The sequence below is a fragment of the Schistocerca cancellata genome, chromosome 2 (genome assembly GCF_023864275.1).
Source record: "Schistocerca cancellata isolate TAMUIC-IGC-003103 chromosome 2, iqSchCanc2.1, whole genome shotgun sequence".
Classification (NCBI taxonomy): domain Eukaryota; kingdom Metazoa; phylum Arthropoda; class Insecta; order Orthoptera; family Acrididae; genus Schistocerca; species Schistocerca cancellata.
Genome location: NC_064627.1, coordinates 679,287,214 through 679,314,450, shown reverse-complemented (window position 1 = coordinate 679,314,450; position 27,237 = coordinate 679,287,214). Strand labels below are relative to the sequence as shown.

Genomic DNA, 27,237 nt, shown 5'->3' with positions numbered 1-27,237 from the left:
ACCCTCGACCGTCGCCTCTCCTGGACTCCCCACCTCCAGACAATACAAGCCAAGGCATGCTCCCGACAGTCTCCTCAAGCTCCTCTCCAGCCGTAGTGGGGTCTGGACCCCTCCACCATCCTCCACACCTATAAATCCCTCATCCGCCCTATCCTTTGTTATGCCCATCCGGCTTCGATCTCCGCCCCCCCTACCTTTTATAAATCCCTCCAAATCCTTGAACGCCATGCTCTCCGCCTCGACTATCGCATCCGTCTCCCCTCCCCCACGCGGATCCTGTAGGATCTCATCCCCTTCCCCCACCTCCTCCTTTTCCTTGAAAGGATACGGATCCTGTACACCTCCTGTAAACTCGATCCTCCTCACCCGCTAGTCTCCCCGATCCTCTCCCACCCCCGCCTGCGGCCGCGCCTGTATTCCCATGTCCCACCCGGTCTCCATCTCTCCACCCTCCTCACCCTCTCCCAAGGTGGCTTCCGCCAGCTCCCCCTCCCTGATGATGTCCTCCTCCCCTCCATCTACCCCTCCTATCAACTTTGACCCTGCCCCACCCGCCACTTCCGGTGTCCTTTCCTTTAGGCACCCTCCCTCCCTTCTCTTCCCTTCCCATCTCTTTCCTTTTCCCCCGTCCCCTCCCTCCACCCCTCTTTCCCCGGGCTTCCCCTCCCCCTTCCTCCCTCCCCCTATCTTCACTGCCCATGGCATCTCTGCTCTCTCCTCTCGCTCTCCCACTCCCCTTCCAACCAAGCGAGGTGGCGCAGTGGTTAGATACTGGACTCGCATTCGGGAGGACGACGGTTCAATCCCGCGTCCGGCCATCCTGATTTAGGTTTTCCGTGATTTCCCTAAATCACTCCAGGCAAATGCCGGGATGGTTCCTCTGAAAGGGCACGGCCGACTTCCTTCCCCATCATTCCCTAATTCGATGAGACCGATGACCACGCTGTCTGGTCTCTTTCCCCATACAAACAACCAACCAACTCCCCTTCCTCCTCCTCCTCTCTTGGCAGGACTCGCACACGCACATTGAACATTCGCGCGCCGGAGGTCATCGCCATCAGTGTCTCGTGTGTGTGCCTTCGTTTGTATTTGGTGTTTGTTCGCCGTCACGCCGTCACTGTTCACGTGTACCGTCGCCATCATCCATGTTATGTGCGCTGTGTCAACTTGTGTCAGTGATGTTTTCTCTTCCAGCGTGAACGGCTCCATGTTTTTTGTTTTTTAGTGTCTACATTGTTTTGCCCGCCGTTTTGATTGTATTCTCTGTGCCCCCTCTATGTATTACTTATTGTAACACTCAAGGCTGAAGAGCGGCGTACTCTGCTGCTGCCAGCCCGCCTTGTGTAAGGTGATAAAAATCACAATAAAGAAAAAAAAAAAGATAACAGTAAAAGTTTGTCGCGGCACTCACGAATGTTCAAAATTTCACTGTACATCCCAGTACAATAGGGTATTAATACAGTGATTGAAAGAGTATGTAGAAGGGATGGGAACAGTAAAATATGCGAATTTAGAACTTGAAATCGGCGTACGAATCTTTTACATGTGGTCTCATACAAAGGAAAATTCCGAAGTCGGCTTTTATATATGAATGAACATGCGTATTGCAGGATTTTCACTTAGCTGTGTCTGTGCACACTTCTACTCTGGCGTGCCGAAGCAGAATACTGCGGCGTGAGTTTATTGGGTCTATATCGCTAAAAAGTGTAGCACCAACAAAGCACGTCTTCTGCTTATTGCAGCTAACAGTCTTCAACGTAACCTTCAACTTGTTTCAGCAAATGAAGCTTAATCACAGTAGGATCGACATGTGCTCCCTATCCCATCCGTTAGTTTACAATATCTTCCTTCCTGCAAGATTTCTATGGCGTTTGCATAACCTACACGAATGTGTTCATAACTGTAACACTGTAGAAGGGCTCTAATTTGGATGGGATATCTGTGAACCATTTTAGAAACACTTCACCATTCATATCTTCATGATAATCTCCAGTCTTTTTTGATTCTAAAATCAATTCAGCATCCTCCACAAAATCACAGTTTCTTTCTATACGCTCGAAAATTGGCCTTTTTCCTTTTCCCGTCGGATTTTTTAACCCCTTGATAGACCTGCATCAGAAGCTTGTCTCTTAACAGTCTCTGTTTTATCACTCCACACATTTTGTTTCACATGTCCAGCGTTAATCAATGTTCGTCAAGATAGTAGTTTTTTCCGTTTTTCGCGTCTGAAATGTTGAATCTACAGGAGATATGCCTTCTCCACAAAGCAACATCCTCTCCATCCGTAATTGCACTATTTTGTTTTCTACTTTCGAAGTGAAAACCCAATAGCTTTTGTCAGTTAATAAAATCTTGTTCTTTTCAAAAGTAGACAAGTCATGCTCATTATTTACCGCTTGAAGTGCCTTTTTTTATTGCAGGCGCTTCGTTCCTGAAGAAAAATGCGTACATGTTTGACCGCACAGTATTTTTATCGAAACAGTCAAATGTTCGTAAAACACACGACTGACATTTTCTTGTCTTTGCTGAAGTTGACATTGCACCCGTATTGCGCCTTTCCTTATGCTCACACATTACACTTGTCACAGAAACACCAGTAAACTCGGATGACATTACTGCAATTTCCTTTACCGACAGCGACCGATGTTTTTTTTTCAATAAATTCTCAAAAGTATTGAAAAGTACCTGTTTTCATAGCTTTATGACGGTTTTCCTCTTGTATGTTTTACAAAAAAACACGGCGCAGTTTGAGCCATCTTCACCATACACATTAGAGACACGAACTCTGAGAAGTACCACAATGAGTGTCTGCATGATTGTTCAGAAACAGTTGGTGGGAAGGGGGGAAGGGAGGGCAGACTTCCCGCCTTTTTCTCCAGTACACGGAGAGGTTCTTTGCACCCTCCTATACTCCGGATGCTTCTTGAGAATGACGAATGACGTATATAACATATATAACTGAACGCTCGAGTACGGGAAGACCAACTGCTGCAAACTGAGGAATGGTGAGCAGTGCACTGTCACCTGAAAAGATTGATTTTCCTCCACACGCTCCATTTATCTCTAATGTGCAACACAAGATGTCATTTCGAAAAATATTAAAAAAAAATAATTTAGAGTGGAATCTAATCCACTACCCTACGTATACAAGTCAGTTAATACGAGGGCTATTCGGAAACTGAGGCCCTGTCGATCGCGAAATGGAAACCACAGTGAAAACCAAAAATGTTTTATTTGCAACAGTTAGCTACACCTCCTAGCTAGTTCTCTACATAGTCGCCACTCTGACTCAGATATTTGTCGGTGCGTTGTACCAACTTTCCAATACCTTCGTCATGGAAGGCAGCCGCCTGTGCTTTCCGCCACTTCTCTAAGCTGATCTGCAGTTCGTTTTCTATGCCAAAATATTGTCCTCGTATAGCCAGTGGATCATGTGAAAGGAGATAAACATCAGAGGGAGTCAAGTCCGGGCTGTATGGGGTGTAAACAAATACTTCCCATCGAAAACGCTGCAGGAACGTCCTGCCGAGATTTGTCATGAAGACAGACACACATGACAAGTACATTATATTGGGTTGCGTGAAATCAGGCGCAGACTCGCAGCGGAAGCCCATGCTCGGCGGAAGAATCTGAGAAAAATGTCGCATCATCAAGCGTATTGGAAGGGCTAACACCGTCAACAAGTTTCATGGTGTCAGTTTCATCTTTTTTGTTGTGCTTATTTAAACTACCCTCCCCCAGTAAGAGCCGGCCGGTGTGGCCGTGCGGTTCTAGGCGCTTCAGTCTGGAACCGCGTGACCGCTACGGTCGCAGGTTCGAATCCTGCCTCGGGCATGGGTGTGTGTGATGCCCTTAGGTTAGTTAGGTTTAAGTAGTTCTAAGTTCTAGGGGACTGATGACCACAGATGTTTAAGTCCCATAGTGCTCAGAACCATTTGAACCATTTTTTCCCCCGGTAAGCAAAACCTCGTGTTCGATTTTTACAATTTATAGAAATGCGGTTACAAGGGAGTGACATCAGCGTTAGCTTGCTGAGTGTTCTTTCAGGAAAGAAGGTATGGATTTTTAGTACTCTGTGGCTTTCCTAAGGTGCGTAGGGATTCGGCAACACGAGGCGGATAGTAGTTTTTGCGTTTTTTGTTATTGAATCCTAGGGTCCGTAAGACCATGCCGTGTAGATTCCAAAACTGTAGGGATCCGCAATAAGAAAACACAAAAAATGAACACAGGGAGTGAAAGGAATATCCTGAGCTTTTTCTGAAATAGACAAAGAAAGAGCGACGAGTGCAAGGTTTCCCAGTGGAACTTCATCAGCGAATTTTAAACGTGTTTAGCAATACAGTATTAGAAATTATCTGCATTTTCCATTGTCACATCTTAGCGTAATTCTTCATGGAGATTCAATTAAAAAGGAAATTCACGAAATAATGCAAAAATTAGCACAGAAACTCATATAATACTTTTAAAATTATTTTTAGTATATTATTTAAAAGTCCCTCTCCCTGAGTACTACTTTCTACCCCAAGTATATCGAAGAAAATCATGTCTTCTAAAATTCAGCACTTGCTGAGCCGGATAAGGACGGAGATGGGAAAAAATGGTAGCTGGTTGAAGGATCCATCTACACAATCATCTGAACTGGTTTAGGAATCCACAGAAAGCTTAGAAACGGATAATCGGCCAGAGATTTGAACCTACTCACTATTAATAATTCCGTGTCGTAACCATTACATTTAGCACTTTGGCACTAGTAACAAAATTTTTCAGTGACTTATACCTTATTCGACTGAGACACGTTACCACAATCAAATGTTCGCTATATCAGGGATGTTTGAAACGTTGCAATGAGAACTAATTAACTTATAGTGAATTTAAAATTGGAAACTGGTGATAAGAAAGTACAAAAGCAATTATTTATTTGTCAAAAAAATATAAACATACAAGAAAGACAGCTGTAGATAGACGAATTAAATTCAGTTAATTAGACAGATGAAGCAAGAGTGAAATTTAGAAGTATTGCTACGTTTCTTGAACTGGGGATGATTTTTCAGGATCTTTAGATTTCTCAGGAGGTCTGTTCCAACTCTGCTCTTCCACTGAACCGAAAATCAGGTAAAAAACGAAGCAGCCACACGTTACGCCCGCTGCGATGTAGAAGGCTATGTTCCACTGCGCCAGAGTTTGCTGTTAACAAAAAACAAATTCTGTGTTAACACTGTAATGTACGCACATAACGAGTGACTAAGAGGCTGCACTAGTATATACGAAATATTTATTGCGTAAGGAATATGAACAGTAATAGTAGTAGTGACAAGAAGCAGCCAGAGGCTCGAAGATTTGACTTAAAAACCATAGCGTTTAAGCATGGCGTAGACCTATAAGCCTAGTTCTCTAAAACCTATGACACTCCTGCATAAGCGCACACCTAATGTTTAAAGCAGAAGTCGACAATGACATATAACTGAGATGTACAGTAGTAACACCCATTTACAAAAGTGGAAATAAGCAAGTAATTTCTACTTACGAAAGCAATACACGATCTCCAGAAACTCACTTCTGAAAAAGTTATACAAAAAATCCCCTGTTCGTATTTTTCGTGAGCTTGGCAAGACCTTCGATTGTGTAGAACATGAAATTATACCAGAAAACATTATTGCGCTAAAAATAAATTTGCTTGCACGGATATTTAGCTTACGAAATAATGTCACAGGGATCAAATTAAATCTTTTCAGGCAGAAGAACAGCGATTATATAGTTTTAAAGGGGACAAGAAACAAAGCTCAAAGGACACGCAATTATATCTTACTGACAATTTTTTTTATTTCCTCCAGTCTGTGGCGTACTTTTATATACCTTCTTCACACTGCTTAACATACATTCTGAAATTGCAATTTTTCTTCTTCTGCAGAATGGGAAAGCTGCATATGAAGCTTATTACAAGTGTGACAGGTATCATTTTTCAGTTTTCTTGATAAGAATATTCAGCTGGTGAAACAGCTTCTGGCACACAGTAGAACATACAGGCTGTTCCGACTTTTCATCTCGTGATAAACAGATTACTGATAAAAGAGTTTGATTTTGAAGCTTCCTGGGAGATTAAAAATGTGTGCCGGACCGAGACACGAAATCGGGACCATTACCTTTCGCTGTCACAGAAGCTCTTCTGCGAACCTTGCAGAACTAGCACTCCTGGAAGATAGGATATTGCGGAGACATGGCTTTGCCACATCCTGGGGGATGTTTCCAGAACGAGATTTTCACTCTGCAGCGGAGTGTGCGCTGATATGAAACTTACTGGCAGATTAAAACTGTGTGCCGGACCAAGACTCAAACTCGGGACCATTGCCTTCCACAGGCAAGTGCTCTACCTGGTAGAGCACTTGCAGAGTGAAAATTTCATTTTGGAGTTTGATTTTTCTTGCAGGTTTAAATTCTGGTACTGTAGAGTTGCATTTCCGAGATGCTAGAAAATGATAAAGTTATCTTAAGGTAAGTCTTTTTGTGAAGACGTTTAGGGTTATAGAATAGTTCTGGTAAAGTTTTGTTTTAGATGGTTTACGATTTGGTAGTCATTATAATTGTAGGATTGTTACTGATGGAGTGTAAAAGTGGTAGATGTAGTGGTAGATCAGGGCTTCACAACATACGTGCTCGCGGAGCAAGCTGTGAGCAGCAAGGCGCGAGCACCTAGCAGCGAGAGCACGCTACCCCCACTACCGGACCAGAGCGGAGAGTGGGGAGAGTCACGTGGGGCACCCAACAGCTGCCGCCAGTCAATGTAAATCCGCGGCCACCTGCAGGGATATCACTCACGAATTATTACTGCGACAAATGAAACAAATAAAGGGGGATGTACACGTGCCACATAATTTTATTAGCTTAGTGTATGCCTCTACATTCGTATTAATTTGTGAACTGTTATACAATAAAAGGTGTCACTGAAGTGTGGGATTCTCGGTTATCTTGTACTTTTTGCCCTTTACAATTGCGTCTATGTTCGGAGCAATTGTTCTTGTGCATAGTAGGCGCAGCGTGCAGTTTAAATTTCGATCAGACAATACGTTACATTTCATTGCAGAGAACAGTTGTTCACAAATATACGTGGAACCGAACATTGACATTATTGCAGCCGCCAGTTTGTGCAAAGGAGGAAATCTATCCTGAGGGAAGTGTCTGTAGAATTCCAAAATATTTTTCTTGTTCTGAAATTTGTCTCTGTATTCTCTGTCACACTGCAGGTCAATAATTTCTAGTTGCAGCTCAGGACGAATCTCTTCAATATTCGCTGAATATGGAGAGGAGAACAGATCAAAATCACTGTCTTGTGCTGTCAGATCTTGAAAGCGTTGATCAAATTCTTCCTTAAGGGCAACTAAACTATGTGAATAACGTTTACAGTCTTTGTGAACATCTTGCATGGATGATAATTTAGGAAAATGAGCTAGATTTCCTGTTTCCAGCTGACTCACCCAAAGCGTAAATTTCATTTTAAAAGCTCGTATTCGATCTATGAAATGAGTAATTAGCAGATCTTTACCTTGTAGTGAAATGTTCAAAGCATTCAGATGGCTAGTTAAATCTGCTAAGAACGCGAGATCACATTTCCATGAAGGCTCTTTCAATTCAGAAACACACATGTTATTTATTTCCATGAACATATTTATCTCATCTAATAGGCAAAAAAATCGATTTAATAATTCGCCACGACTAAGCCAGCGGACCTCGCTGTAATAAGGCAGGCTACTATACTGGCTTTCTACATCCTCAAGAAAGCTTTTAAATTGCCTGTGTTGTAACCCATGCTTCCTTATATAATTGGTTGTAGGAACAACAATACTCATCACATTTTTTAGAGTGATACTCTTTGCACATAAGTTTTCCTGGTGGATCACACAGTGAACGCCCCTTATTTCATTCGACATGGTCAGTTTTTGCATTTTCTCCTTCAACAGCGCAACGAATCCTGATTTTATCTCTGTCATCGCTGGTGCACCATCTGTAGACACTGAAACTAAAGAATTCCACGACAATCCTATATTTTCAACACTTTCTTCAACACTACTTAAAATATCACCTCCGGTTGTAGTGTTCTTCATTGCTACTACATCGAGGAGCTCCTCCCTCACCTGAAGATCTCTATTAACACCTCTAATAAATATGGCAAGCTGCGCTGTTCCAGTGATATCGACAATTTCGTCCAGAGCTAGAGAATACGCCATAAAATCTTTACAGATATTTGCAAGTTGGCTCTGGACGTCGTCTGCCATGTCCTGTATGCGACGCATAATGGTCATGTTAGATAATGGCACAATCCGAAACTGTTCAACTTGAGATGGACACAAATGCTCCGCTGCAACTACCAAACATTCTTTTATTAAATCGCCATCAGTGAAGGGGCGCAGGGATTTTGCTAAAAGCAAAGCAATTTTGTAACTCACTCTGACAGCTCCCTCAGTTGATTTTTCTTCGTCGTCCAGATCTTATTCGGATAGCTTCCTTTTAAGTTTAATAACTTCCTGTGCACGATCTGGTCCATCACATTTTCCACTTCCGTAGTCTTTCGCGTGGTACGACATATAATGTCGCTGCAAATTAAATTTCCTAAAAGAATTGAGCGTTTTGTGGCATACTAAACATTTTGCAACACCATCCTCCAAATGGGGGTTGAACTGCGAAATCATGGTTGGGGTTACACAACGGCGACTTGACATGATTCTTAACCAGTGAAGTGACTGTTAGAGCTGATCGTAGTACTTTAAATGTTACACAGTCGGCGCGAATTCAATAGGCACGCTGCGGCCCTATTCACACGTGCGCGCGCATTTCCCCTCCCTCCCTCCCTACTACGCGACCGTGCACCTGCTCGCGAGCACGTGAGTGAGCAGACGCGAGTACTCGTGCTCAAAACCGGCCAGTTGTTAAGCCCTGTGGTAGAGGTTCTAGTGACAGAAATGTTACTAGGTAGAAATAACATTTGGTAGAATTGTTTATTGGCAGTGCTTATTTCCAAATTTTAGGTGCCGGAACGCACCTCTTCAACCTAACAAGTCCCTTGCCCCCTCTCCCCGCCCCAGGCCATAAAAAGTTTGATAACTCGGCTTGTATGCAAATGTTACACGGTTACACTCGGCACGTCTGGAGCCTAAGTGGCCGCTTATGACGTCTGCGCTCTCTTGAGAAGTAATTTAACTGTGACTAATACTTCATTTGCTGTCAACGACCGTGCCGAGCTGGATACTCCGGTTCCCGTCGGACCTTCGAAGTTAGCTCCTTCAGGCGGGCCAGTACAGCAATTGGATACGTAACCCTCCGGGGCACGCCGCGTCATGTTGACAATTTTGCCTTTCTCTTTACGTCAGAGGGAGTATGAGGGATGGTTACGTAAAGTCTTTGCGCAAATGTCCTGACTAAATTCCAAACCTGTCCGCCTTGTGTCGTGAAGTGAGAGTACGCGACAGATTTGATGGTGAAACGTCTCTCGTGTGGGAACGATAAGCTTGCCGGGCTCATTGGTACTCTTCGAGAGAAGCAGGCTATATGCAGGTACTTGGTTTCACTGTCTCCCTTCTCTCATGGTTCCCAACGCGGACACGACACTATACTACACACACACTATAGTAGTCATCTACACTCAACCTTTCGACTTCAACGATATGAAAAAAAAATGTTTTAAACACCACTTACAACTTCCGGGATGATAGGCCGTGACCGGTGTGTAAAACTTTGCACTAATATTTCCTTTCCGATGGGGAGGACATCTTCAGAGGTAAAATGGCGAACTGCAACCAGAACTTGGGGGGCGGGGGGGCGAATACATCATGGGCAATGTAGAGAACACCACAGTCCATCACGTGACGTCAGCTACGAGATTATCTCTGGTAGTGCCAACACTCTCGACTGAAAGTAATCGATCGTCATTCTAACGTTGCAAAGTTGACATCCAAATTTTATCTAATTTAACATCTTCCTCTTTTCTGTTAAAATTATTGCGGTGTTTATAAATCTCAATAGCCTCTCTACGTACTGATAATGCGATGTTTTCGATATGATACTCGTCTCAGCGAATTTTATTTCATAATCACCCCTTGGTAAAGATGTTCCGCTACTGCCGATTTATTCGTATGTGCCAGGCGACAATTCCTCTTGCGTTTCATCAGACGGGTGTTAACACGTCTTTTTGTGGTACATATATAAACCAGTCCACAACTACAAGGAATTTTATATACAGGGTTATTACAAATGATTGAAGCGATTTCACAGCTCTACAATAACTTTATTATTTGAGATATTTTCACAATGCTTTGCACACACATACAAAAACTCAAAAAGTTTTTTTAGGCATTCACAAATGTTCGATATGTGCCCCTTTAGTGATTCGGCAGACATCAAGCCGATAATCAAGTTCCTCCCACACTCGGCGCAGCATGTCCCCATCAATGAGTTCGAAAGCATCGTTGATGCGAGCTCGCAGTTCTGGCTCGTTTCTTGGTAGAGGAGGTTTAAACACTGAATCTTTCACATAACCCCACAGTAAGAAATCGCATGAGGTTAAGTCGGGAGAGCGTGGAGGCCATGACATGAGTTGCTGATCATGATCTCCACCACGACCGACATGACTTTGTCATCGGGTGTCAGGGCTTGTAGCAATTGCAAACGGTAAGGCTTCTGCTTTAGCCTTTTCCGTAAGATTTTCCAAACCGTCGGCTGTGGTACGTTTAGCTCCCTGCTTGCTTTATTCGTCGACTTCCGCGGGCTACGCGTGAAACTTGCCCGCACGCGTTCAACCGTTTCTTTGCTCACTGCAGGCCGACCCGTTGATTTCCCCTTACAGAGGCATCCAGAAGCTTTAAACTGCGCATACCATCGTCGAATGGAGTTAGCAGTTGGTGGATCATTGTTGAACTTCGTCCTGAAGTGTCGTTGCACTGTTATGACTGACTGATGTGAGTGCATTTCAAGCACGACATACGCTTTCTCGGCTCCTGTCGCCATTTTGTCTCACTGCGCTCTCGAGCGCTCTGGCGGCAGAAACCTGAAGTGCGGCTTCAGCCGAACAAAACTTTATGAGTTTTCTACGTATCTGTAGTGTGTCGTGACCATATGTCAATGAATGGAGCTACAGTGAATTTATGAAATCGCTTCAATCATTTGTAATAGCCCTGTACATCCAGTGTAGCCAAGGGATGTCGTATATCTTTTGCCGATCTTAAACATTCTTTTATCTTCCTGGTGGATCTGAAAGTACTTTCCAAACCATACTGGCTCAACATTTCACCATTGCGACCTGTAATTGTATTGATGAACGGAAGGAATACTTTCCCTTTGGGTGGTCGTAGTTCCTCGTCGATTGAACTTCTCTCCCTAGGGCGGAGTACCCGATCTATCACCTTGTTAGAATAACCAATGTTGTCAGCAGCTCGTGGTCGTGCGGTAGCGTTCTCGCTTCCCCCGCCCGGGTTCCCGGGTTCGATTCCCGGCGGGGTCAGGGATTTTCTCTGCCTCGTGATGACTGGGTGTTGTGTGACGTCCTTAGGTTAGTTAGGTTTAAGTAGTTCTAAGTTCTAGGGGACTGATGACCATAGATGTTAAGTCCCATAGTGCTCAGAGCCAATAACCATTCTTCTTATCTGTCGACCGTAGATGTTCAAGCTCATCTTTGAATTAATTCGGTTCACAAATTTGTGTTCCCTGTCCACCATGGTTTTAATCACATCTCCTTTTTTGTCTGGGGCGGTGGTTAAAATCTTTGTGGAGGTAAAGGGCAGTATGCGTGGCTTTTCTGTATACCCTAGACACAGCATCCCGTCCCCTCACTGGATAACAGACACATTCAAGAAAGTCAGTTGGCCGTTATTTCCGACTCCGTGGTAAATTGTATTTTTGGATTGAAACTTTTGAGATGTATTAGAAGGCATCAAATTCCTCTGCACCGAGCGTTCATACTACGAAAGTATCATCGACATGGTGATATCACCTGGCTGGTCTTTTACTGGCAGTCTACAACGCCCGTTGTACAAATTTCGCCATAAACAAATCGGCCACAGCTGCACTAAGAGGAGTGCCCATAGCCACCTTGTCAGTCTGTTCATAAAAGTGATTATTGTATTGAAAATAGATCGTAGTGAGACAGTGTCTGAGTAAGTACAGAATATCTGCTGGAAAAATATCCACTCTGCATGAGATAGCTTCATTCACTGGGATCATGGTAAACAATGACACATCAAAATTAAAAAGGATATCATCTTGGCCCATGTGTATTTCTTTTAATTTATCGCCACTTTATCTCTGAGTGCGCAGCTCGTGGTCTTGCGGTAAGCGTTCTTGCTTCCTGCGCACGGGGTCCCGGGTTCGATTCCCAGCGGGGTTAGGGATTTTCCGTGCCTCGAAATGACTGGCTGTTGTTGTGTTGTCTTCATCATCATTATTAATCCCCATTACGGTCGGAGGAAGGCAATGGCAAGCCACCTCCGCTACGACCTTGCCTAATCGGCGGTGCGGTCTCCCGCATCGTGCCTTACGCTGCACAGTATATGGGACCTCATCTTCATTATCTCTGAAATTGTCTCCCGCAGTCGGGGAATAAACGTTAGGAAAAAAAAATTCTACATCAACCACGGCCTATTGGGCCGGAAATTGTACATGATGTACAAGTTGTAAATGATGTCAGTAGCAGCAGTGAAAGCTTACACTGTATTATTTTAACAAATTTTCACAAAACTAACTTCTATCGTCACAGTGACCACTCATACTATACGATTTTATTCACTTGCTTTACTTCAGTAATGACCACATCTCGTAAAAAACCGGATTTACGGTGGAAAACGGAATGCACTAACGTTTACTTTCGGTTAGCGAGTGCATGCAACGGCATCAATTCCGCTGTTAGTGAGTGTGAAACGTGCGGACATTACTGTGATGCTGGCCATTGTGACCGAGCGGTTCTAGGCGCTTCAGTCTGGAAACGCGCGACCGCTACGGTCGCAGGTTCAAATCCTGCCTCGGGCATGGATGTGTGTAATATCCTTAGGTTAGTTAGGTTTAAGTAGTTCGAAGTTCTAGGGGACTGATGAAATGGCTCTGAGCACTATGGGACTTAACACCTGTGGTCATCAGTCCCCTAGAACTTAGAACCACTTAAACCTAAATAACCTAAGGACATCACACACATCCACGCCGAGGCAGGATTCGAACCTGCGACCGCAGCGGTCACGCGGTTCCGGACTGAAGCGCCTAGAACCGCACTGCCACACCGGCCGGCCGGGGATTGATGACCTCAGATGTTAAGTCCCATAATGCTCAGAACCATTTTATCCGTTACTGTGATAGTAAGAGGCGTATAAACACTCTTCGTGTATTGGTCTGCGTTTAACAGTCGTTCTCCGCGGCCCGGGCCGCGTCGCGCCGCGCAACGTCGAATTGCGAAGCGTCAACGTCAGCGTTCAGGCCAAGTGGGGCGCAGCTGACGTCAGCAGCAGTAACGACACCGGCTGCAGCTGTCGCAGCACCGACCACCCGTGGCATCGGCACTAGCGTCGGTGGAGGCGTGTGACGTCGGCGACTGTGGAGACGGAAGACGTGTCAGCAACAACGGCGCCTGTACATGTACGTGAGTACCAACGTAGCGGGGCCCAGGTATTTCATCCACGCATTATGAAACGTCGATGAGGCGAAAAGGGACACAGAGAGTGCAACAAAGCGCTCCACAAAAGCTTCCGAGCACTCAGGAACAGGTAATGTAGAATCAGACGAACTTGAGGACATACTAGAATACAAGATTTTAAACATGGCTGAAACAGCAACTGTTAAAATTCTTCACGGTAAATGATAACAGACAAACAGTTGCAAGATAAAGATTTATTAAAATTCTTGACCACGGTTTCGGTATATCTAAAGATACCTTCATCAAAAGTAAAATACACCTGAACGGGAAGACACCTTGATTAACAAAAATTTTGCATCGTAACTGAGAAAGAAAAAAACACTATAGCTAAAGTAACTGTAAAATAACCAGAGTATTATAAGGACAAAAACTTTTAGTCACTTACTAAAATCAAATATTGCAGCGGAGATACATAAAACAATTGTGCCAAAGGCGTCGTCAGTAGTTAAAACATCATCTCTATGTATACAACATAATTATAGAAAGAGGGTCGATGCAAACACAGCATAGCATCATTACCTCGCCTGTGAACAAGCGTGAAGAGGGTGTGAAAGCCCTAGGGCAGACAGTTTCACCGAGAGAGGGCAGTTGTGGTATGCGCGAGACACTTGCGCACATTAAAAACCACGGATACATACACATGCACATCAAAATTATTAAAAGTTGTGCTAATTCAAACCTTCTGTCTTCATTACCAGATTGATTAAAAGTGCTAGAACTGAAATAAAAACTCACTCATTGGGCAGTATCACACGCAAAACTGCCTGGACGTATAGAACAATTAGAAAAATATATGCCAGGCTTAGGCAAGGAAACAAAAACTAGACGATCCGTTCGTTCGCTAGTGTGACGCCACTGCTCTAGTCGTTCAGACGGCCACCACAAAAATGTTCAAATGTGTGTGAAATCTTATGGGACTTAACTGCTAAGGTCATCAGTCCCTAAGCTTACACAATACTTAACCTAAATTATCCGAAGGACAAACACACACACCTATGCCCGAGGGAGGACTCGAACCTCCGCCGGGATCGGCCACCACAAAATCAATTATTGAGATCACGTAAGCCAAGCAAGGTATCACACAATTTATCTAATCCAAGGACAACAAAGACGGAAAGGAAATACAGACCCGACTGAAAGAGCTAATTCATCAGAAGAAAGAACAGATAAGCTTTAAAAATAAAGACAGCAAACAGTACAGTCACAACTGAAAATGAGACGGAAGTGAAAACAGGCAAGCCGAAACAAAATTCGCAGTGTAGTCATAACTGAAACAGAAGAGGAAATCACGAAACTGAAACAGAATTTGGGCCTAAATCAAGAAATTAAATGCGAAGCATCTAGGAAATGTAGGCCGAAAGTGATAGTATACGATGACCCAGTAACCATGCCAGGCAGTGAACTGAGTCACTCTACGAACAGAACTTGGAGGGAACCTCAGACACGGAGCAGTTCTTAGAACAAACAAAACGCTTAAAACAGGTCCATGGGAGAAGTTTACAGTGTATTATGTGCTGCACGTAAATCCAAAAGTCAGAGCACAGTTGTTTACACAAAAAGGAATGTGCATTGGATTCGATCAACTGCTGTGAAGGACCACATTGCAGTCACTAATTGCAGTACTACATAGTAAATAAAATGCGGCAAATATCAGGTCGACAGTTGAATAAGATGATACACTTTACAGAAAGAAACCTATTAAACCCGAGCCCACTGATAGAACGGACTATAAAATTACCTGTCATCTTTGTAAGAAACGAAAACCTGCGTGGTAAAGAAAGCGAGATGCAGAAAGCTCGAAAATGTTCTGGTCCAGTGTGAAGGATATAACGAGAAGAGACACAGCAGCACAAACCGAAAACGTAACTTACCTTACAGGCAAGGCCGATAATGAGATGGACAATAAGAAGGCCAATAACACGAATAATGAAGAGAAGGAATGGAGTTTACGGAAATGGCTAAGAAGAAACGAAACAAGGAACGGACAAATGCCTACCTCTAGACAGGGATGACTTAAAGGACATCCAGAAAAAGTTGAAAGTGCGGTGTAAGCAAGGCGTGACAGCACGCAACATGTTATAGCAGCGAAGTGTGGTAATACGCAACATATAATGGAGGAAGATTATGAAAATACACAGATCATAGGAGAAGCTACAGATGGCAACAGGAAAGACATGACATGAAAAATGGACCCGCGGTCTATGTACGAAATGCGTGAAAACGCAATAAGACTTGCTAAATTAGAGCATTTACGTGTGTTAACCATAGGAATAAGGCACCTGGTTAAGCACATTGATCCAAAAGTGTGAACCATAATTTTCTTGTCACGGAGGAAGTTGATCATACTTAGCTCAGTATCAACAACCTGCCTACAAATATACACATAAAAAAAAGTTTTCCATCACTTCGGTTCCGAGAGTTCCGGAACCTGTACAGAATATTGGAACAGAGATCAACATAAACATCATTTCCGCTCTCTTTGTTGCTCATGAAAACCACACATTGCATGTTGTACCACCATACAGCGAGACCTTCAGAGGAGGTGGTCCAGATTGCTCTACACTCCGGTACCTCTAAATAGCCAGTAGCACGTCCTCTTGCATTGATGCATGCCTGTACTTGTCGAGGCACAAGTTCATCAAGGCACTGTTGGTCCAGATTGTCCTACTCCTCAACGGCAATTCGGCATAGATCCGTCACAGTCGTTGGTGGGTCACTTCGTCCACAAACAGCCATTTTCAATCTATCCCAGGCATGTTCGATAGGTTTCATGTCTGGAGAACATACTGGCCACTGTAGTCGAGAGATGATGTCATCCTGAAGGGAGTCATTCAGAATATGTGCACGATGGGGTTGCGAATTGTCGGTGCGAGTTGTCGTCCATGAAGACGAATGCCTCGCCAATGTACTACCGATATGGTTGCACTACCGGTCTGAAGATGGCATTCACGTATCGTACAGCCGTTACGACCCCTTCCATGACCACCAGCGGCGTACGTCGGCTCCACATAGTGTCACCCCAAAACAGCAGGGAACCTCCACGTTGCTGCACTCGCTTGACAGTGTGTCCAAGGCATTCAGCCTGACCGGGTTGCCTCCAAACACGTCTCCGACGATTGTCTGGTTGAAAGCATATGGAACACTCATCGGTGAAGAGAACGTTATGCCAATCCTGAGCGGTCCATTCGGCATGTTATTGGGCCTATCTGTACCGCGCTGCATGGTGTCGTGGCTGCAAAGATGAACCTCGCCATGGAAGTCGGGAGTGAAGTTGCGCATCATGCAGCCTATTGCGCACAGTTTGATTCGTAACACGACGTCCTGTGGCTGCACGAAAAGCATTATTCAACATGGTGGCGTTGCTGTCAGGGTTACTCCGAGCCATAATCCGTAGGTAGCGATCATCCACTGCAGTAGTACCCCTTGGGCGGCGTGAACGAGGCATGTCATCGGCAGTTCCTGTCTCTCTGTATCTCCTCCAGGTCCGAACAACATCGCTTTGGTTCACCCGGAGACGCCTGGACTCTTTCCTTCTTGAGAGCCCTTCCTGACACAAAGTAACAATGCGGAAGCGATCGAACCGCGGTATTGACCGTCTAGGCATGGATGAACTACAGACAACACGAGCCGTGTACCTCCTTCCTGGTGGAATGACTGGAACTGATCGGCTGTCGGACCCCCTCCGTCTAATAGGCGCTGCTCGTGCATGGTTGCTTATATCTTTGGGCGGGTTTAGTCACATCTCTGAACAGTGAAAGGGAGAGTGGCTGTGATGCAACATCCGCAGACAACGTGTATCTTCGGGAGTTCTGGGAACCGGGTTGATGCAAAACATGTTTTGATCTGTGTACAAAGGAACTGCGGACCGTACTTGACGTCATCTTTAAGAGGAGGCAGAAGAGACTTGATACTGAACGTCTGTACTGGCAGTTAGTGATGACACATAGCCGAACTGTATATGATTACAGAATAGCCCCATAGATATTTGTTCACTAGGTTCCCGTAGCCTTCGTATGCGATCAGCTCGCACCCCAATCGCAATGAGATAGAGGCAAATGATTCAAATCGGCCATATAAATGCAATGCACAGTGTCATGGTGATGCAAGATCTCGGGAAAGTCTTAGAGGAGTTGGACCTACACATGTGATGTATGCAGACGCCGTAATGCGGAAATGGGGCATCACTGCAGATGCCAGTTACAGCAAAGGTCGACCATAACATCAGGTCTTCATCCAACAGTCGCCATTGTGATGCCAGATAGAGACATAACAGTGACAAAGGCACATCAGCTCTATGATGAACACATGGTGAAAACAGAAATAATGACTGCCTTGGGAAAATTGTACATAACTAATCAATAATTTCAATACAGTCAGGAGATACAACCACGTACAGACAACTTAAAAAACAGCAACAATACTGGATCGACACGACAGACACATTTTATTAATGGATGCAAACGTTATATCAACATTGTGACATAGCAGAGTAAATGATGAAAGAGGACTCTGTCTTCAGGACACTATACAAGAACTTGGCCTTCATGTCATGAATAAGTCTCTCAACACACCTACTTTCCAACGACGACAGTATTATCTCATTTACTTCACAATTATAAACACAGATAATTATTTAGACACTAACAACCAGCTACAGTGAATATACGATCTACTTATGGCGAGTGGGAACTTTTAAAGGCAGAATTTAAGATACAGCAGGAGCAAACAAGCGGATCTGATGAAGCAGCAAGGCCTGACAGAATAATGGCAGAAGTGTTGCACAGCTAGTCGACCAAATTGTGCCACATATGACAGTGTTATTAAACGAATGTTTTTTGTAGGGACGATTGTAAGAATTTGGAAAATCACGAATACCATTATACTAAAAGAAGGGAAAGACAAAGACCCAAGATGACCGAAATCTGGCAAGCCGATTTCCTTGGTAAATGCTGTAGCCAAAGTACAGAAGATGGTCACGTGCTGCTGACTGAGTGAACATAGGCGGGCAGTAGGCATGAAGCCCGTGCAAGGTGGCTCTGAGAACTATGGGACTTAACTTCTGAGGTCATCAGTCCCCTAGACTTAGAACTACTACAACCTAACTAACCTAAGGACATCACACACATCCATGCCCGAGGCAGGATTCGAACCTGCGACTGTAGCGGTCGTGCGGTTCCAGACTGTAGCGCCTAGAACCGCTCGGCCACTCCGCCTGGCGAAGCCCGTGCAGTACGGTTTCAGGAAAGAGAAATCCAGCGAGGATGCGATAAATCATGCAATGAATATTGTGAACACTTCAGACGACAAGTATGTTATGAGCATAATGATTGGCATAGCTCGGGCATTTGATAATTTGTGGTGGCCTGCCCCGTTCAAAAGACTGGAACGGATGGACTGTCGCAGGTGTCTCTATAACAGTCTACGGGATTATTGCACGACAGGTAAGTGCAAGTAGAATGTCCTGGAAAGAAAATTGTGAAAGGCTCCCCACAAGGTTTGGTTTGTGGTCCAGAATTCTGCAAACACTACAGGCTGCAATGCCTACGGACGACGTGATAATTACAGCAACAGGCAACACAAAGGCTAAATTGAAGGAAAATAGTTGAGTAGTTCTTAATAACTAAGTAACTGGTGTGTAGAAAACAAACTAACGCAGCACACAAAACAGTTTAAATGTTACTGAAAGAAACTTTATCAAAAACGAGTAACCCCACAATCGAAATAAATGACCAGTCTGTGAAAAGAAAAGACGCATATAGGTACCTTAGAGTTAACATTACGAAAAGCAAAACTTTCATGCACACGTGGAAGTCGACTGCCAGACGTGAATTATCATCCTGAACGAAACAACAACAATTGGCCAAAGCAGTTTTCAGCTGTCACTACATGCAATAAAAACCTACCACAACGCCACTTACCAGCGATTGTGGGGCATGGGTCGAACGTCGAGAGCCAGAAAGGTAAGAATAGCACAGGCTCAGGGGTGAGCATAGAGGAGTGTACTCCTGCGCTGGGCAACGTCTGAGGCGCTGTTGGTGACACTAAGCTCGCTACATCTAGACCTAGCGGTAAGGAACATAGGTGCACAATATTGGCCCAGTAAGGGCGAATAAGGCAAGGCGAAGGACATACTAGGCACAAGAGCCACATCGAATAATGAATTAAGGCAAGCATTGTTAGAGAATGGCAAAACATGTGGGACAGTGCGGAAACAGGGAGGAGAACCTACTACACTTGGGAATGCGAAGCAATTGTCACCCCAGATCACATCGTCAGGGAATGTGCCATCAGACAAGATGTTACAGATCAGGGTAGGAACGTCTTTGGTAATACAACAGTCTATAATATAATACTAAATGAGGAACTGTGGTATAAGCCGAACTCGCTGAGAGTTAAAATATCAACTTCTGAACTGCAGGCCTACATGGCAACCAAGAAGAGCCCATACATCATGGGAACGAGACGTGCCAGGGCAGAACATCAGCCTACAGCAACCTTCCAGAAGCAGTGAGGACATGAGCCTCAGGGAGGAGCAAGAAGGATTTCCTGAAACCCTGACAGTCATCACCCAATCTCTACACCTCGGGTGGTACAACAGCACAGATCCTGTGAATCTTGAGTTGTACGTCAGCGCGTCGGGGGCTAATAATCCAGGCAAATGAGAACTCACTTTGGTTCTGATACCAAGCACAGTAGTGTAGTGCATTATAGTGCTATGTAGTGTAATGTCGTATAGCTGTGTTGTTAAGAATTTTGAAGTGCAAAATTTGTGACCTACCACTGCTACAAAGTGTAGCAGACCAGTAGCGCGTTTCTGGATTCCGGATGAATATATATCTGTGAGCCAGATGGCCAAATGATATGTGGACTTTTTTTATTCTTTTCTAATTACTATTATTATTATTATTATGTAAACATACTATGCAAACTTTTTCCTTAAACGCCATAATGCTAAGTTATACTAACACATTTAAAATTGCATCAAAATATTACTTTCTATATTCATGCCACTTCATGTGCAACATTCGATCTGTTCTTGTATATAGATAACCGACCAAAAGAAAATAGCAAAGAAAAAAACAAAAATATCAAACCGAAAAGTCAACCAAATTCATAAGGAATACAAATTGATACACAATCTGATGAAACACTTAGAATCGCAATATACGTATTTATAAAACTTTATCGCCTCTCGATAATTTACAGCTCAGTGAAAAGCTCAGTAGACAGTGTAAATACAATGCTTTTTCGATCATGTCAAAACTGTTGAACTTGGATAAAATTCAAGTACTAAATACATAAGCTGCATCTCTAGTTGAATTTTCGAAACTCACTGAATTCACATAAATGCAGTAACTACCTTAACTTATGGAATTTTGTAACGTTGAAACAATAGTTAAAGTTGAAAAATCATGTTCAGAAAAAAGACAAAATTCACTTCTAGTGATTCCTTTAAGAGTATTAGCAACAACTAGCCTGATCAAATTACTCGGTCTATTGGAAACAGGAACGCTAAATTATATTTATGTAGAATGTGATCGTTACACAGAAGTTGATATATTAATTTAAAGTTCCCAACATCTGTTTGATGTTTAGTCTACTTTTAAATAATCCCAGTGATCTCCGTAAACAAATCCATATACAAAAATTGTATGGACATTGGAAACGGTGCGCTACATTTGGCACGGAGAAACTGAGCATTGGAGTCGTTTGTCAGGTGTATTATAAGACAGGTGCATTAGTTCATTCTGGTGTGTGAAAGGATTCTGCAATGTTAGTGTCCATGTTCGAAGTATAATGTGTATGGAACATAGGTGGAGCAATATGTAACGTTAACAATGAAAATGACAGTCTTCAGTGGTTTACTTCGATTCATTTAACAAAATATTTATATAAAATTTCTGCAGAGTTTCTGCAATGAACATCGATATACACAATACATATCTTCGACTTCAACGAGATCATCAATAAAAAAGATGAGTGCACTGTGCCCCGAATTTTTTTGAGCATCATAGAATCTGTAGTGTTGAACTCACTTCAGGTGTGACTGCACTTGGAAAATTCCGACGAGATTTCGAGGGAAGCTCACACATTGTAGTTTTAACCATAAAGTAACCATTTTTGCACATATTCCCAGATATACCCAAGGCTGTCTATCGGCATGGGCTTTTATCTGCGAAGTGGCTGTTACTGTGGATATACCTACAGATATCCACATCAGTGTGACTCTTTGTCCTGAAAGTAACTATTACTGTGGATGTCCGCATCAGCTTGGGCTTTCATCTGCAAAGTAGCTATTACTGAAAAGTGTAAAGTGATCCAAATGAATACTAAAATGCATCTGCTAAATTCTGTTACACAATAACTCACACAGATCTAAAAGATGTTAATTCATCTAAATACTTTGGGACTTCTGTGGGAATGATCGCGTGGATAATATTATGGTAAAAGCAAACCAGAGATGTGATTTATTGGTAGAACACTTAAAAGATGTCAGAAGTTTACAAAAGAGACTGCGTTCACTATGTCTGTCCGTCCTCCTTTGGATGATGATGATGATTGGTTTGTGGGGCGCTCAACTGCGTGGTTATCAGCGCCCGTACAATTACCCAATCTTTGCTCAGTCCAATTTCGCCACTTTCCTGGATGATGATGAAATGATGAGGACAACACAAACACCCAGTCATCTCGAGGCAGGTGAAAATCCCTGACCCCGCCGGGAATCGAACCCGGGATACCGTGCTCGGGAAGCGAGAATGCTACCGCGAGACCACGAGCGGCGGACATCCTCCTTTGGAGTATTGCTGTCTGCTGTGGGATCATTACCACATAGGATTGACGGAAGACATCAAAAACCTTCAAAGTAGAGCAATTCATTTTACATTATTGCGAAGTAGAGGAGAAAGTGCCACGGATATGATACGTGAATTGGGTTGGCAATCATTAAATCAAAGGCGTTTTTCGTTGCGACAGGATCTTCTCATGAAGTTTCAATCATCAAATTTCTCCTCCAAGTGTGAAAATATTGTGCTGGCGCCAGTACACATAGGGTATAGGGAGAAATGATTGGAAAAAAATGGAAATGAAGTCCCATGTTTCTTTACAGAGCGTAGGGGAACGATGCGGGAGACCCGCACCGCCTTACTAGGCAAGGTCCTAATGGGGGTGGTTTGCCGTTGCCTTCCTCCGACCGTAATAGGTATGAATGATGATGATGAAGACGACACAACAACACCCAGTCATCTCGAGACAGGAAAAATCACTGACGCCGCCGGGAATCGAACCCGGGACCCCGTGCCCGGGAAGCGAGAACGCTACCGCGAGACCACGAGGGCGGACGAGTATTGTCATAAAATAGGAGAAATAAGCGCTCGCGCAAGAATATTTAAGTGCTCTTTTTCTTGCGCGTTTTTCGTGAGTGGAACAGTGGAAAAAATAGCTTGAAGGTGTTTCGAGGAACCTCTGCCAGTCACTTAGTTGTGAACTGCAGGGCAGTCTAGGTCTAGATTGCTATGGACATACCTGAGGATGTCTGCATTATCATGGACTTTTATCAGCAAAGTAGCTATTTCTGTGGATATACCTGCAGATGTCTGCAGTAGTGTGTGCTTTTACCTGCAAAGTACCTTCTGCTCTGGATTTACGTGGAGATGTCCGCATCCACACAGACCTCTACCTATTGTCAACAGGTTGTTGGTTTTTGTCTGCGGCAAAGTCCGGAGTGATGATTTCCCCCGAATCAGGCAGCTCAGGGTACAAGCTTCGCACTATGGAAACTGAGAATCCCAATGACTTCTCGACCTTTAATTTGTGGTGTCCCATGCAATGCACAGCCGTGATCTGGACGTTATCAACGGCGCTGATATCTCTGGTTTTGTTCATTCTGTGGTCGAATGTGACGCCGACACGCAGTACAAGGTATAACTACGAATTACTCGTGTGAGGCTTTCAATTATTTTATTCTTCTTCAGACACAGTAGCTGCAGCTACCTACAATTTAGTTTCTCGTAACTGTAGAATTAATAGCTAAGCAGAAATGTCTTACACCGAATCGATAATCATACATTGCTAAAATACGTCTTTGTAACAGTCAACTGTACATGTCAAGTTGCTAATTACTATCATTCTATGGATGTCGCTATTAAGTTTGCTGTTCTAATAGTTTTGAATTAATCTGGTTTAATCATCAAGAGTGCATCATTGGTGAGCATGGTCGCTAGTCAGTTTACTTCGAGTCGAAGACTGCATGTTTATTTGTGTTTGTGATTTTCCCTCAGTAAGCGATAATGCGTTACTCTAACCTATGTCTTACTGATAATTCGTCGTTAAACTGGTGTTTCCACCCCATCAGTAAATCAAAATATTTGGTGGGGTCCATGGGAGGGTTGGACACTCTGAGCTGTTGTTCCGGCTCTCTGCAAACCCACCCACAGAGCGACTACAGTCATCGACATGAACTTCATGAATTTATCTAGAAAAGTGTGTCGAATAGATCAACACAATGAGATACTGCGTACGTCACCATGACCAATCTAATCGGCGGAACAACGGACCGAGAATGTTGCCAACCAACGCAATGGAAAGTCAAAAAAATCAAAGGAATTGTTTTGGCGATGTCATAACAAAAAATGGTTCAAATGGCTCTGAGCACTATGGGACTCAACTTCGAAGGTCATCAGTCCCCTAGAACTCAGAACTGCTTAAACCTAACTAAGCTAAGGACATCACACACATCCATACCCGAGGGAGGATTCGAACCTGCGACCGTAGCGGTCGCGCGGTTACAGACTGTAGCGCCTAGAACCGCTCGGCCATCCCGATATCATAACAAAAATGGTTCAAATGGCTCTGAGCACTATGGGACTTAACATCTGTGGTCATCAGTCCTCTAGAACTTAGAACTACTTAAACCTAACTAACCTAAGGACATCACACACATCCATGCCCGAGGCAGGATTCGAACCTGCGACCGTAGCAGTCGCGCGATTCCGGACTGAGCGCCTAGAACCGCGAGACCACCGCTGCCGGCTATCATAACAAGATAATTTCTTAATTACCTTTTTAAAATTAGGTGAGAAAATTGGTTCAAGAAAATTTCGTGAAATGAAGCTTTTAACTTAATGATAAACCATCTCCAGCAAGAATCTTCTGCAACGTATCGGAAGGGTTTGACTGTATAATCGTAGAGAAGATATTCTAGTGGAGAAGATAATTTTTTTTTTTTTGGGGGGGGGGGATACACGGTTCAGCGAAGGCCTGAGTTTGTTTCTGTTTAAGGAACAGGTTGCATAGTGCAGCACTGCGAAGTATGGATAATATACTAGAAGGTCGCTACACAATCTGCATGGGGCGATGGCACAATAGGTGATCCGCTTGTTTCGGTCATGAGCCAGGTATTGTTCTTGCTCTGTTTTAATTATTTATTATTCCTTTTTAATCAGTAAGCAGAATTGAAGAGGTCAGCGGAAGAAAATGCTATTACACTCGAGCGTACTTTGAGGACGTGCATGCTATATTTTTGGTTGAATGCAGTGACAGGAACATAAATTTGATAACATAAAATAATTTATGTAATAGAGAGCAATTTCTAGCAGCACATATCTTCAAGTTGGTATCAACATGTAGTGAATTCCGAAGCACAACAAACAGAGCGATGAAACTAATTATTACTAAACTAGACATTAGCATTTTCTTCCGCTGACCCCTTCAGTCGGTCGTTTTCACTGATACAGTGAAGTGTATAAATATATGGTTCAAATGGCTCTGAGCACTATGAGACTTAACTTCTGAGGTCATCAGTCCCCTAGAACTTAGAACTACTTAAACCTAACTAACCTAAGGACATCACACACACCAATGCCCGAAGCAGGATTCGAGCCTGCGACCGTAGCGTATAAATATATAAGCCTGGATATTTTCACATTGGAATAAATGGCGTGACAGACAGTTCAAAAGTTGTAACATACAGATTCAAGTTATTTCTCCTTGAATCCTACTATACCCTAGTGTAATGTTTGAATAGAGAGAATTAGGCACTACAAACAAGTAAATGGCCGGCATGTAGCCATATCTGTATTTCCTAAATTATCTGTGGAATCTTTTGTTCAAATGATACTTTCGACAACGTAACTTGCATGGTTAACATGATCAACGGAGCACGAGTGATCTAGGCCATTGCGCCCATTCACGAACAAGTGTTGGCCCCCCTGCAAAAGTATTTCAGGAGCTCGTTTAGACAGGCAGTCAGGGATACTAGGCCATTGAAGGTCTTCGTGGAAGAAAACGACAGGAACTGATGGGGCCTGCATCCCGTGAAACAACTTTACGACTGAATGCTGCCATTCACATACTGTATTCTTATAGTGCGACTGAAGTAACCAGAGACTCTCCACACTTCTGCACGTGGCCTGTGGTGGTGAGCTTTGTCACCAGCGCGCTCCACGCTGACTTCCAGCGTGTAGTCGTTAATTTGGCGCCAGTCAAGCAATAAACATCCGAATGCTAAAACTAAGACCATTTCAAATGTCCATCGTAGGCTGTCATATTCTTTACACAAGATTAGCTGTATTGCATTACAGTAGCGGACAGTTTCAGCTTGTGTCAATTTTCATTTGCCTGTGATAAGAATATCGGAAAAGTAAAACGGTAAAACTTTTTTTAAACATCGTTACATTTCGCATATTGCGACTGATATTTTACTATTTACAGCTGCGTCTGTGGAGTGTGTATCATAATAGTAAGTAATAAGTGACAACGCCGAACAGAGCATTTACGTCAGTGAACATTTTGTACATACGATTAACGTGGAAATATTGCGACTCCAAGAGAGAAATCATCGCCATTATCCGCGGATTCGGAACCGGATCTAACAAATCGCCGTTTCTTAGATTTGCTTCTATAGCGATCCTTCACTGATCCACGATCCTTCGACTACCTCCTTAATATCACCCACAACTCGAGATTAGTCCTGTGGGGTAAAGTTCAAAATAGTTTCTTTGGTCAGCATTTACACCTCACTGAGAATGTCTTTAGTTTCCTGGCACAGCCGGCCGTGGTGACCGAGCGGTTCTGGCGCTACAGTCTGCAGCCGCGCAACCGCTACGGTCGCAGGTTCGAATCCTGCCTCGGGCATGGATGTGTGTGATATCCTTAGGTTAGTTAGGTTTAAGTAGTTTTAATTTCTAGGGGGCTGATGACCTCAGAAGTTAAGTTCCATAGTGCTCAGAGCCATTTGAACCATTTTCCTGGCACGTAACTTTTCCCTTAGTCCACCCAAATTTAACTGGGTTTAAATAAGAGTGGTATGGGGAAAGCCTGATGAGACTATGTCCTCTCACCGTCTGTCCGTCGACCTGGTAGCATGGTCTTTTTGGGTTCAACACTTCAGTAAGTTACATTAATTCAGCCTTATTCATACCAGGTCTAATCCCGTGTCCGGAGAAAAGTATCTGGTTTCCCCCCCTACACTGTCGGAGCTTTAACAATGGAGTGACATGGTGCTTCGTTTATTGCTATCGTTGATTTGGGGGAAACATTTTGTAGCAGAAAATTGAAAAAATATTCCGTGAAATATGTGA

The 27,237-nt window shown here is 43.6% G+C and overlaps 1 protein-coding gene across 1 annotated transcript in view; it reads right to left on the bottom strand.

Moving 5' to 3' along the window:
• Positions 1-4,906: 4,906 nt before the first annotated feature.
• LOC126147826 (sialin-like) overlaps positions 4,907-27,237 on the bottom strand; it is a 154,647-nt gene continuing 132,316 nt past the window's right edge. The window contains exon 9 of the mRNA XM_049915719.1: positions 4,907-5,184. Coding sequence (XP_049771676.1) covers positions 5,020-5,184 — 165 coding nt within the window. The 3' untranslated portion in view covers positions 4,907-5,019. The remainder of the gene's footprint in view (positions 5,185-27,237) is intronic.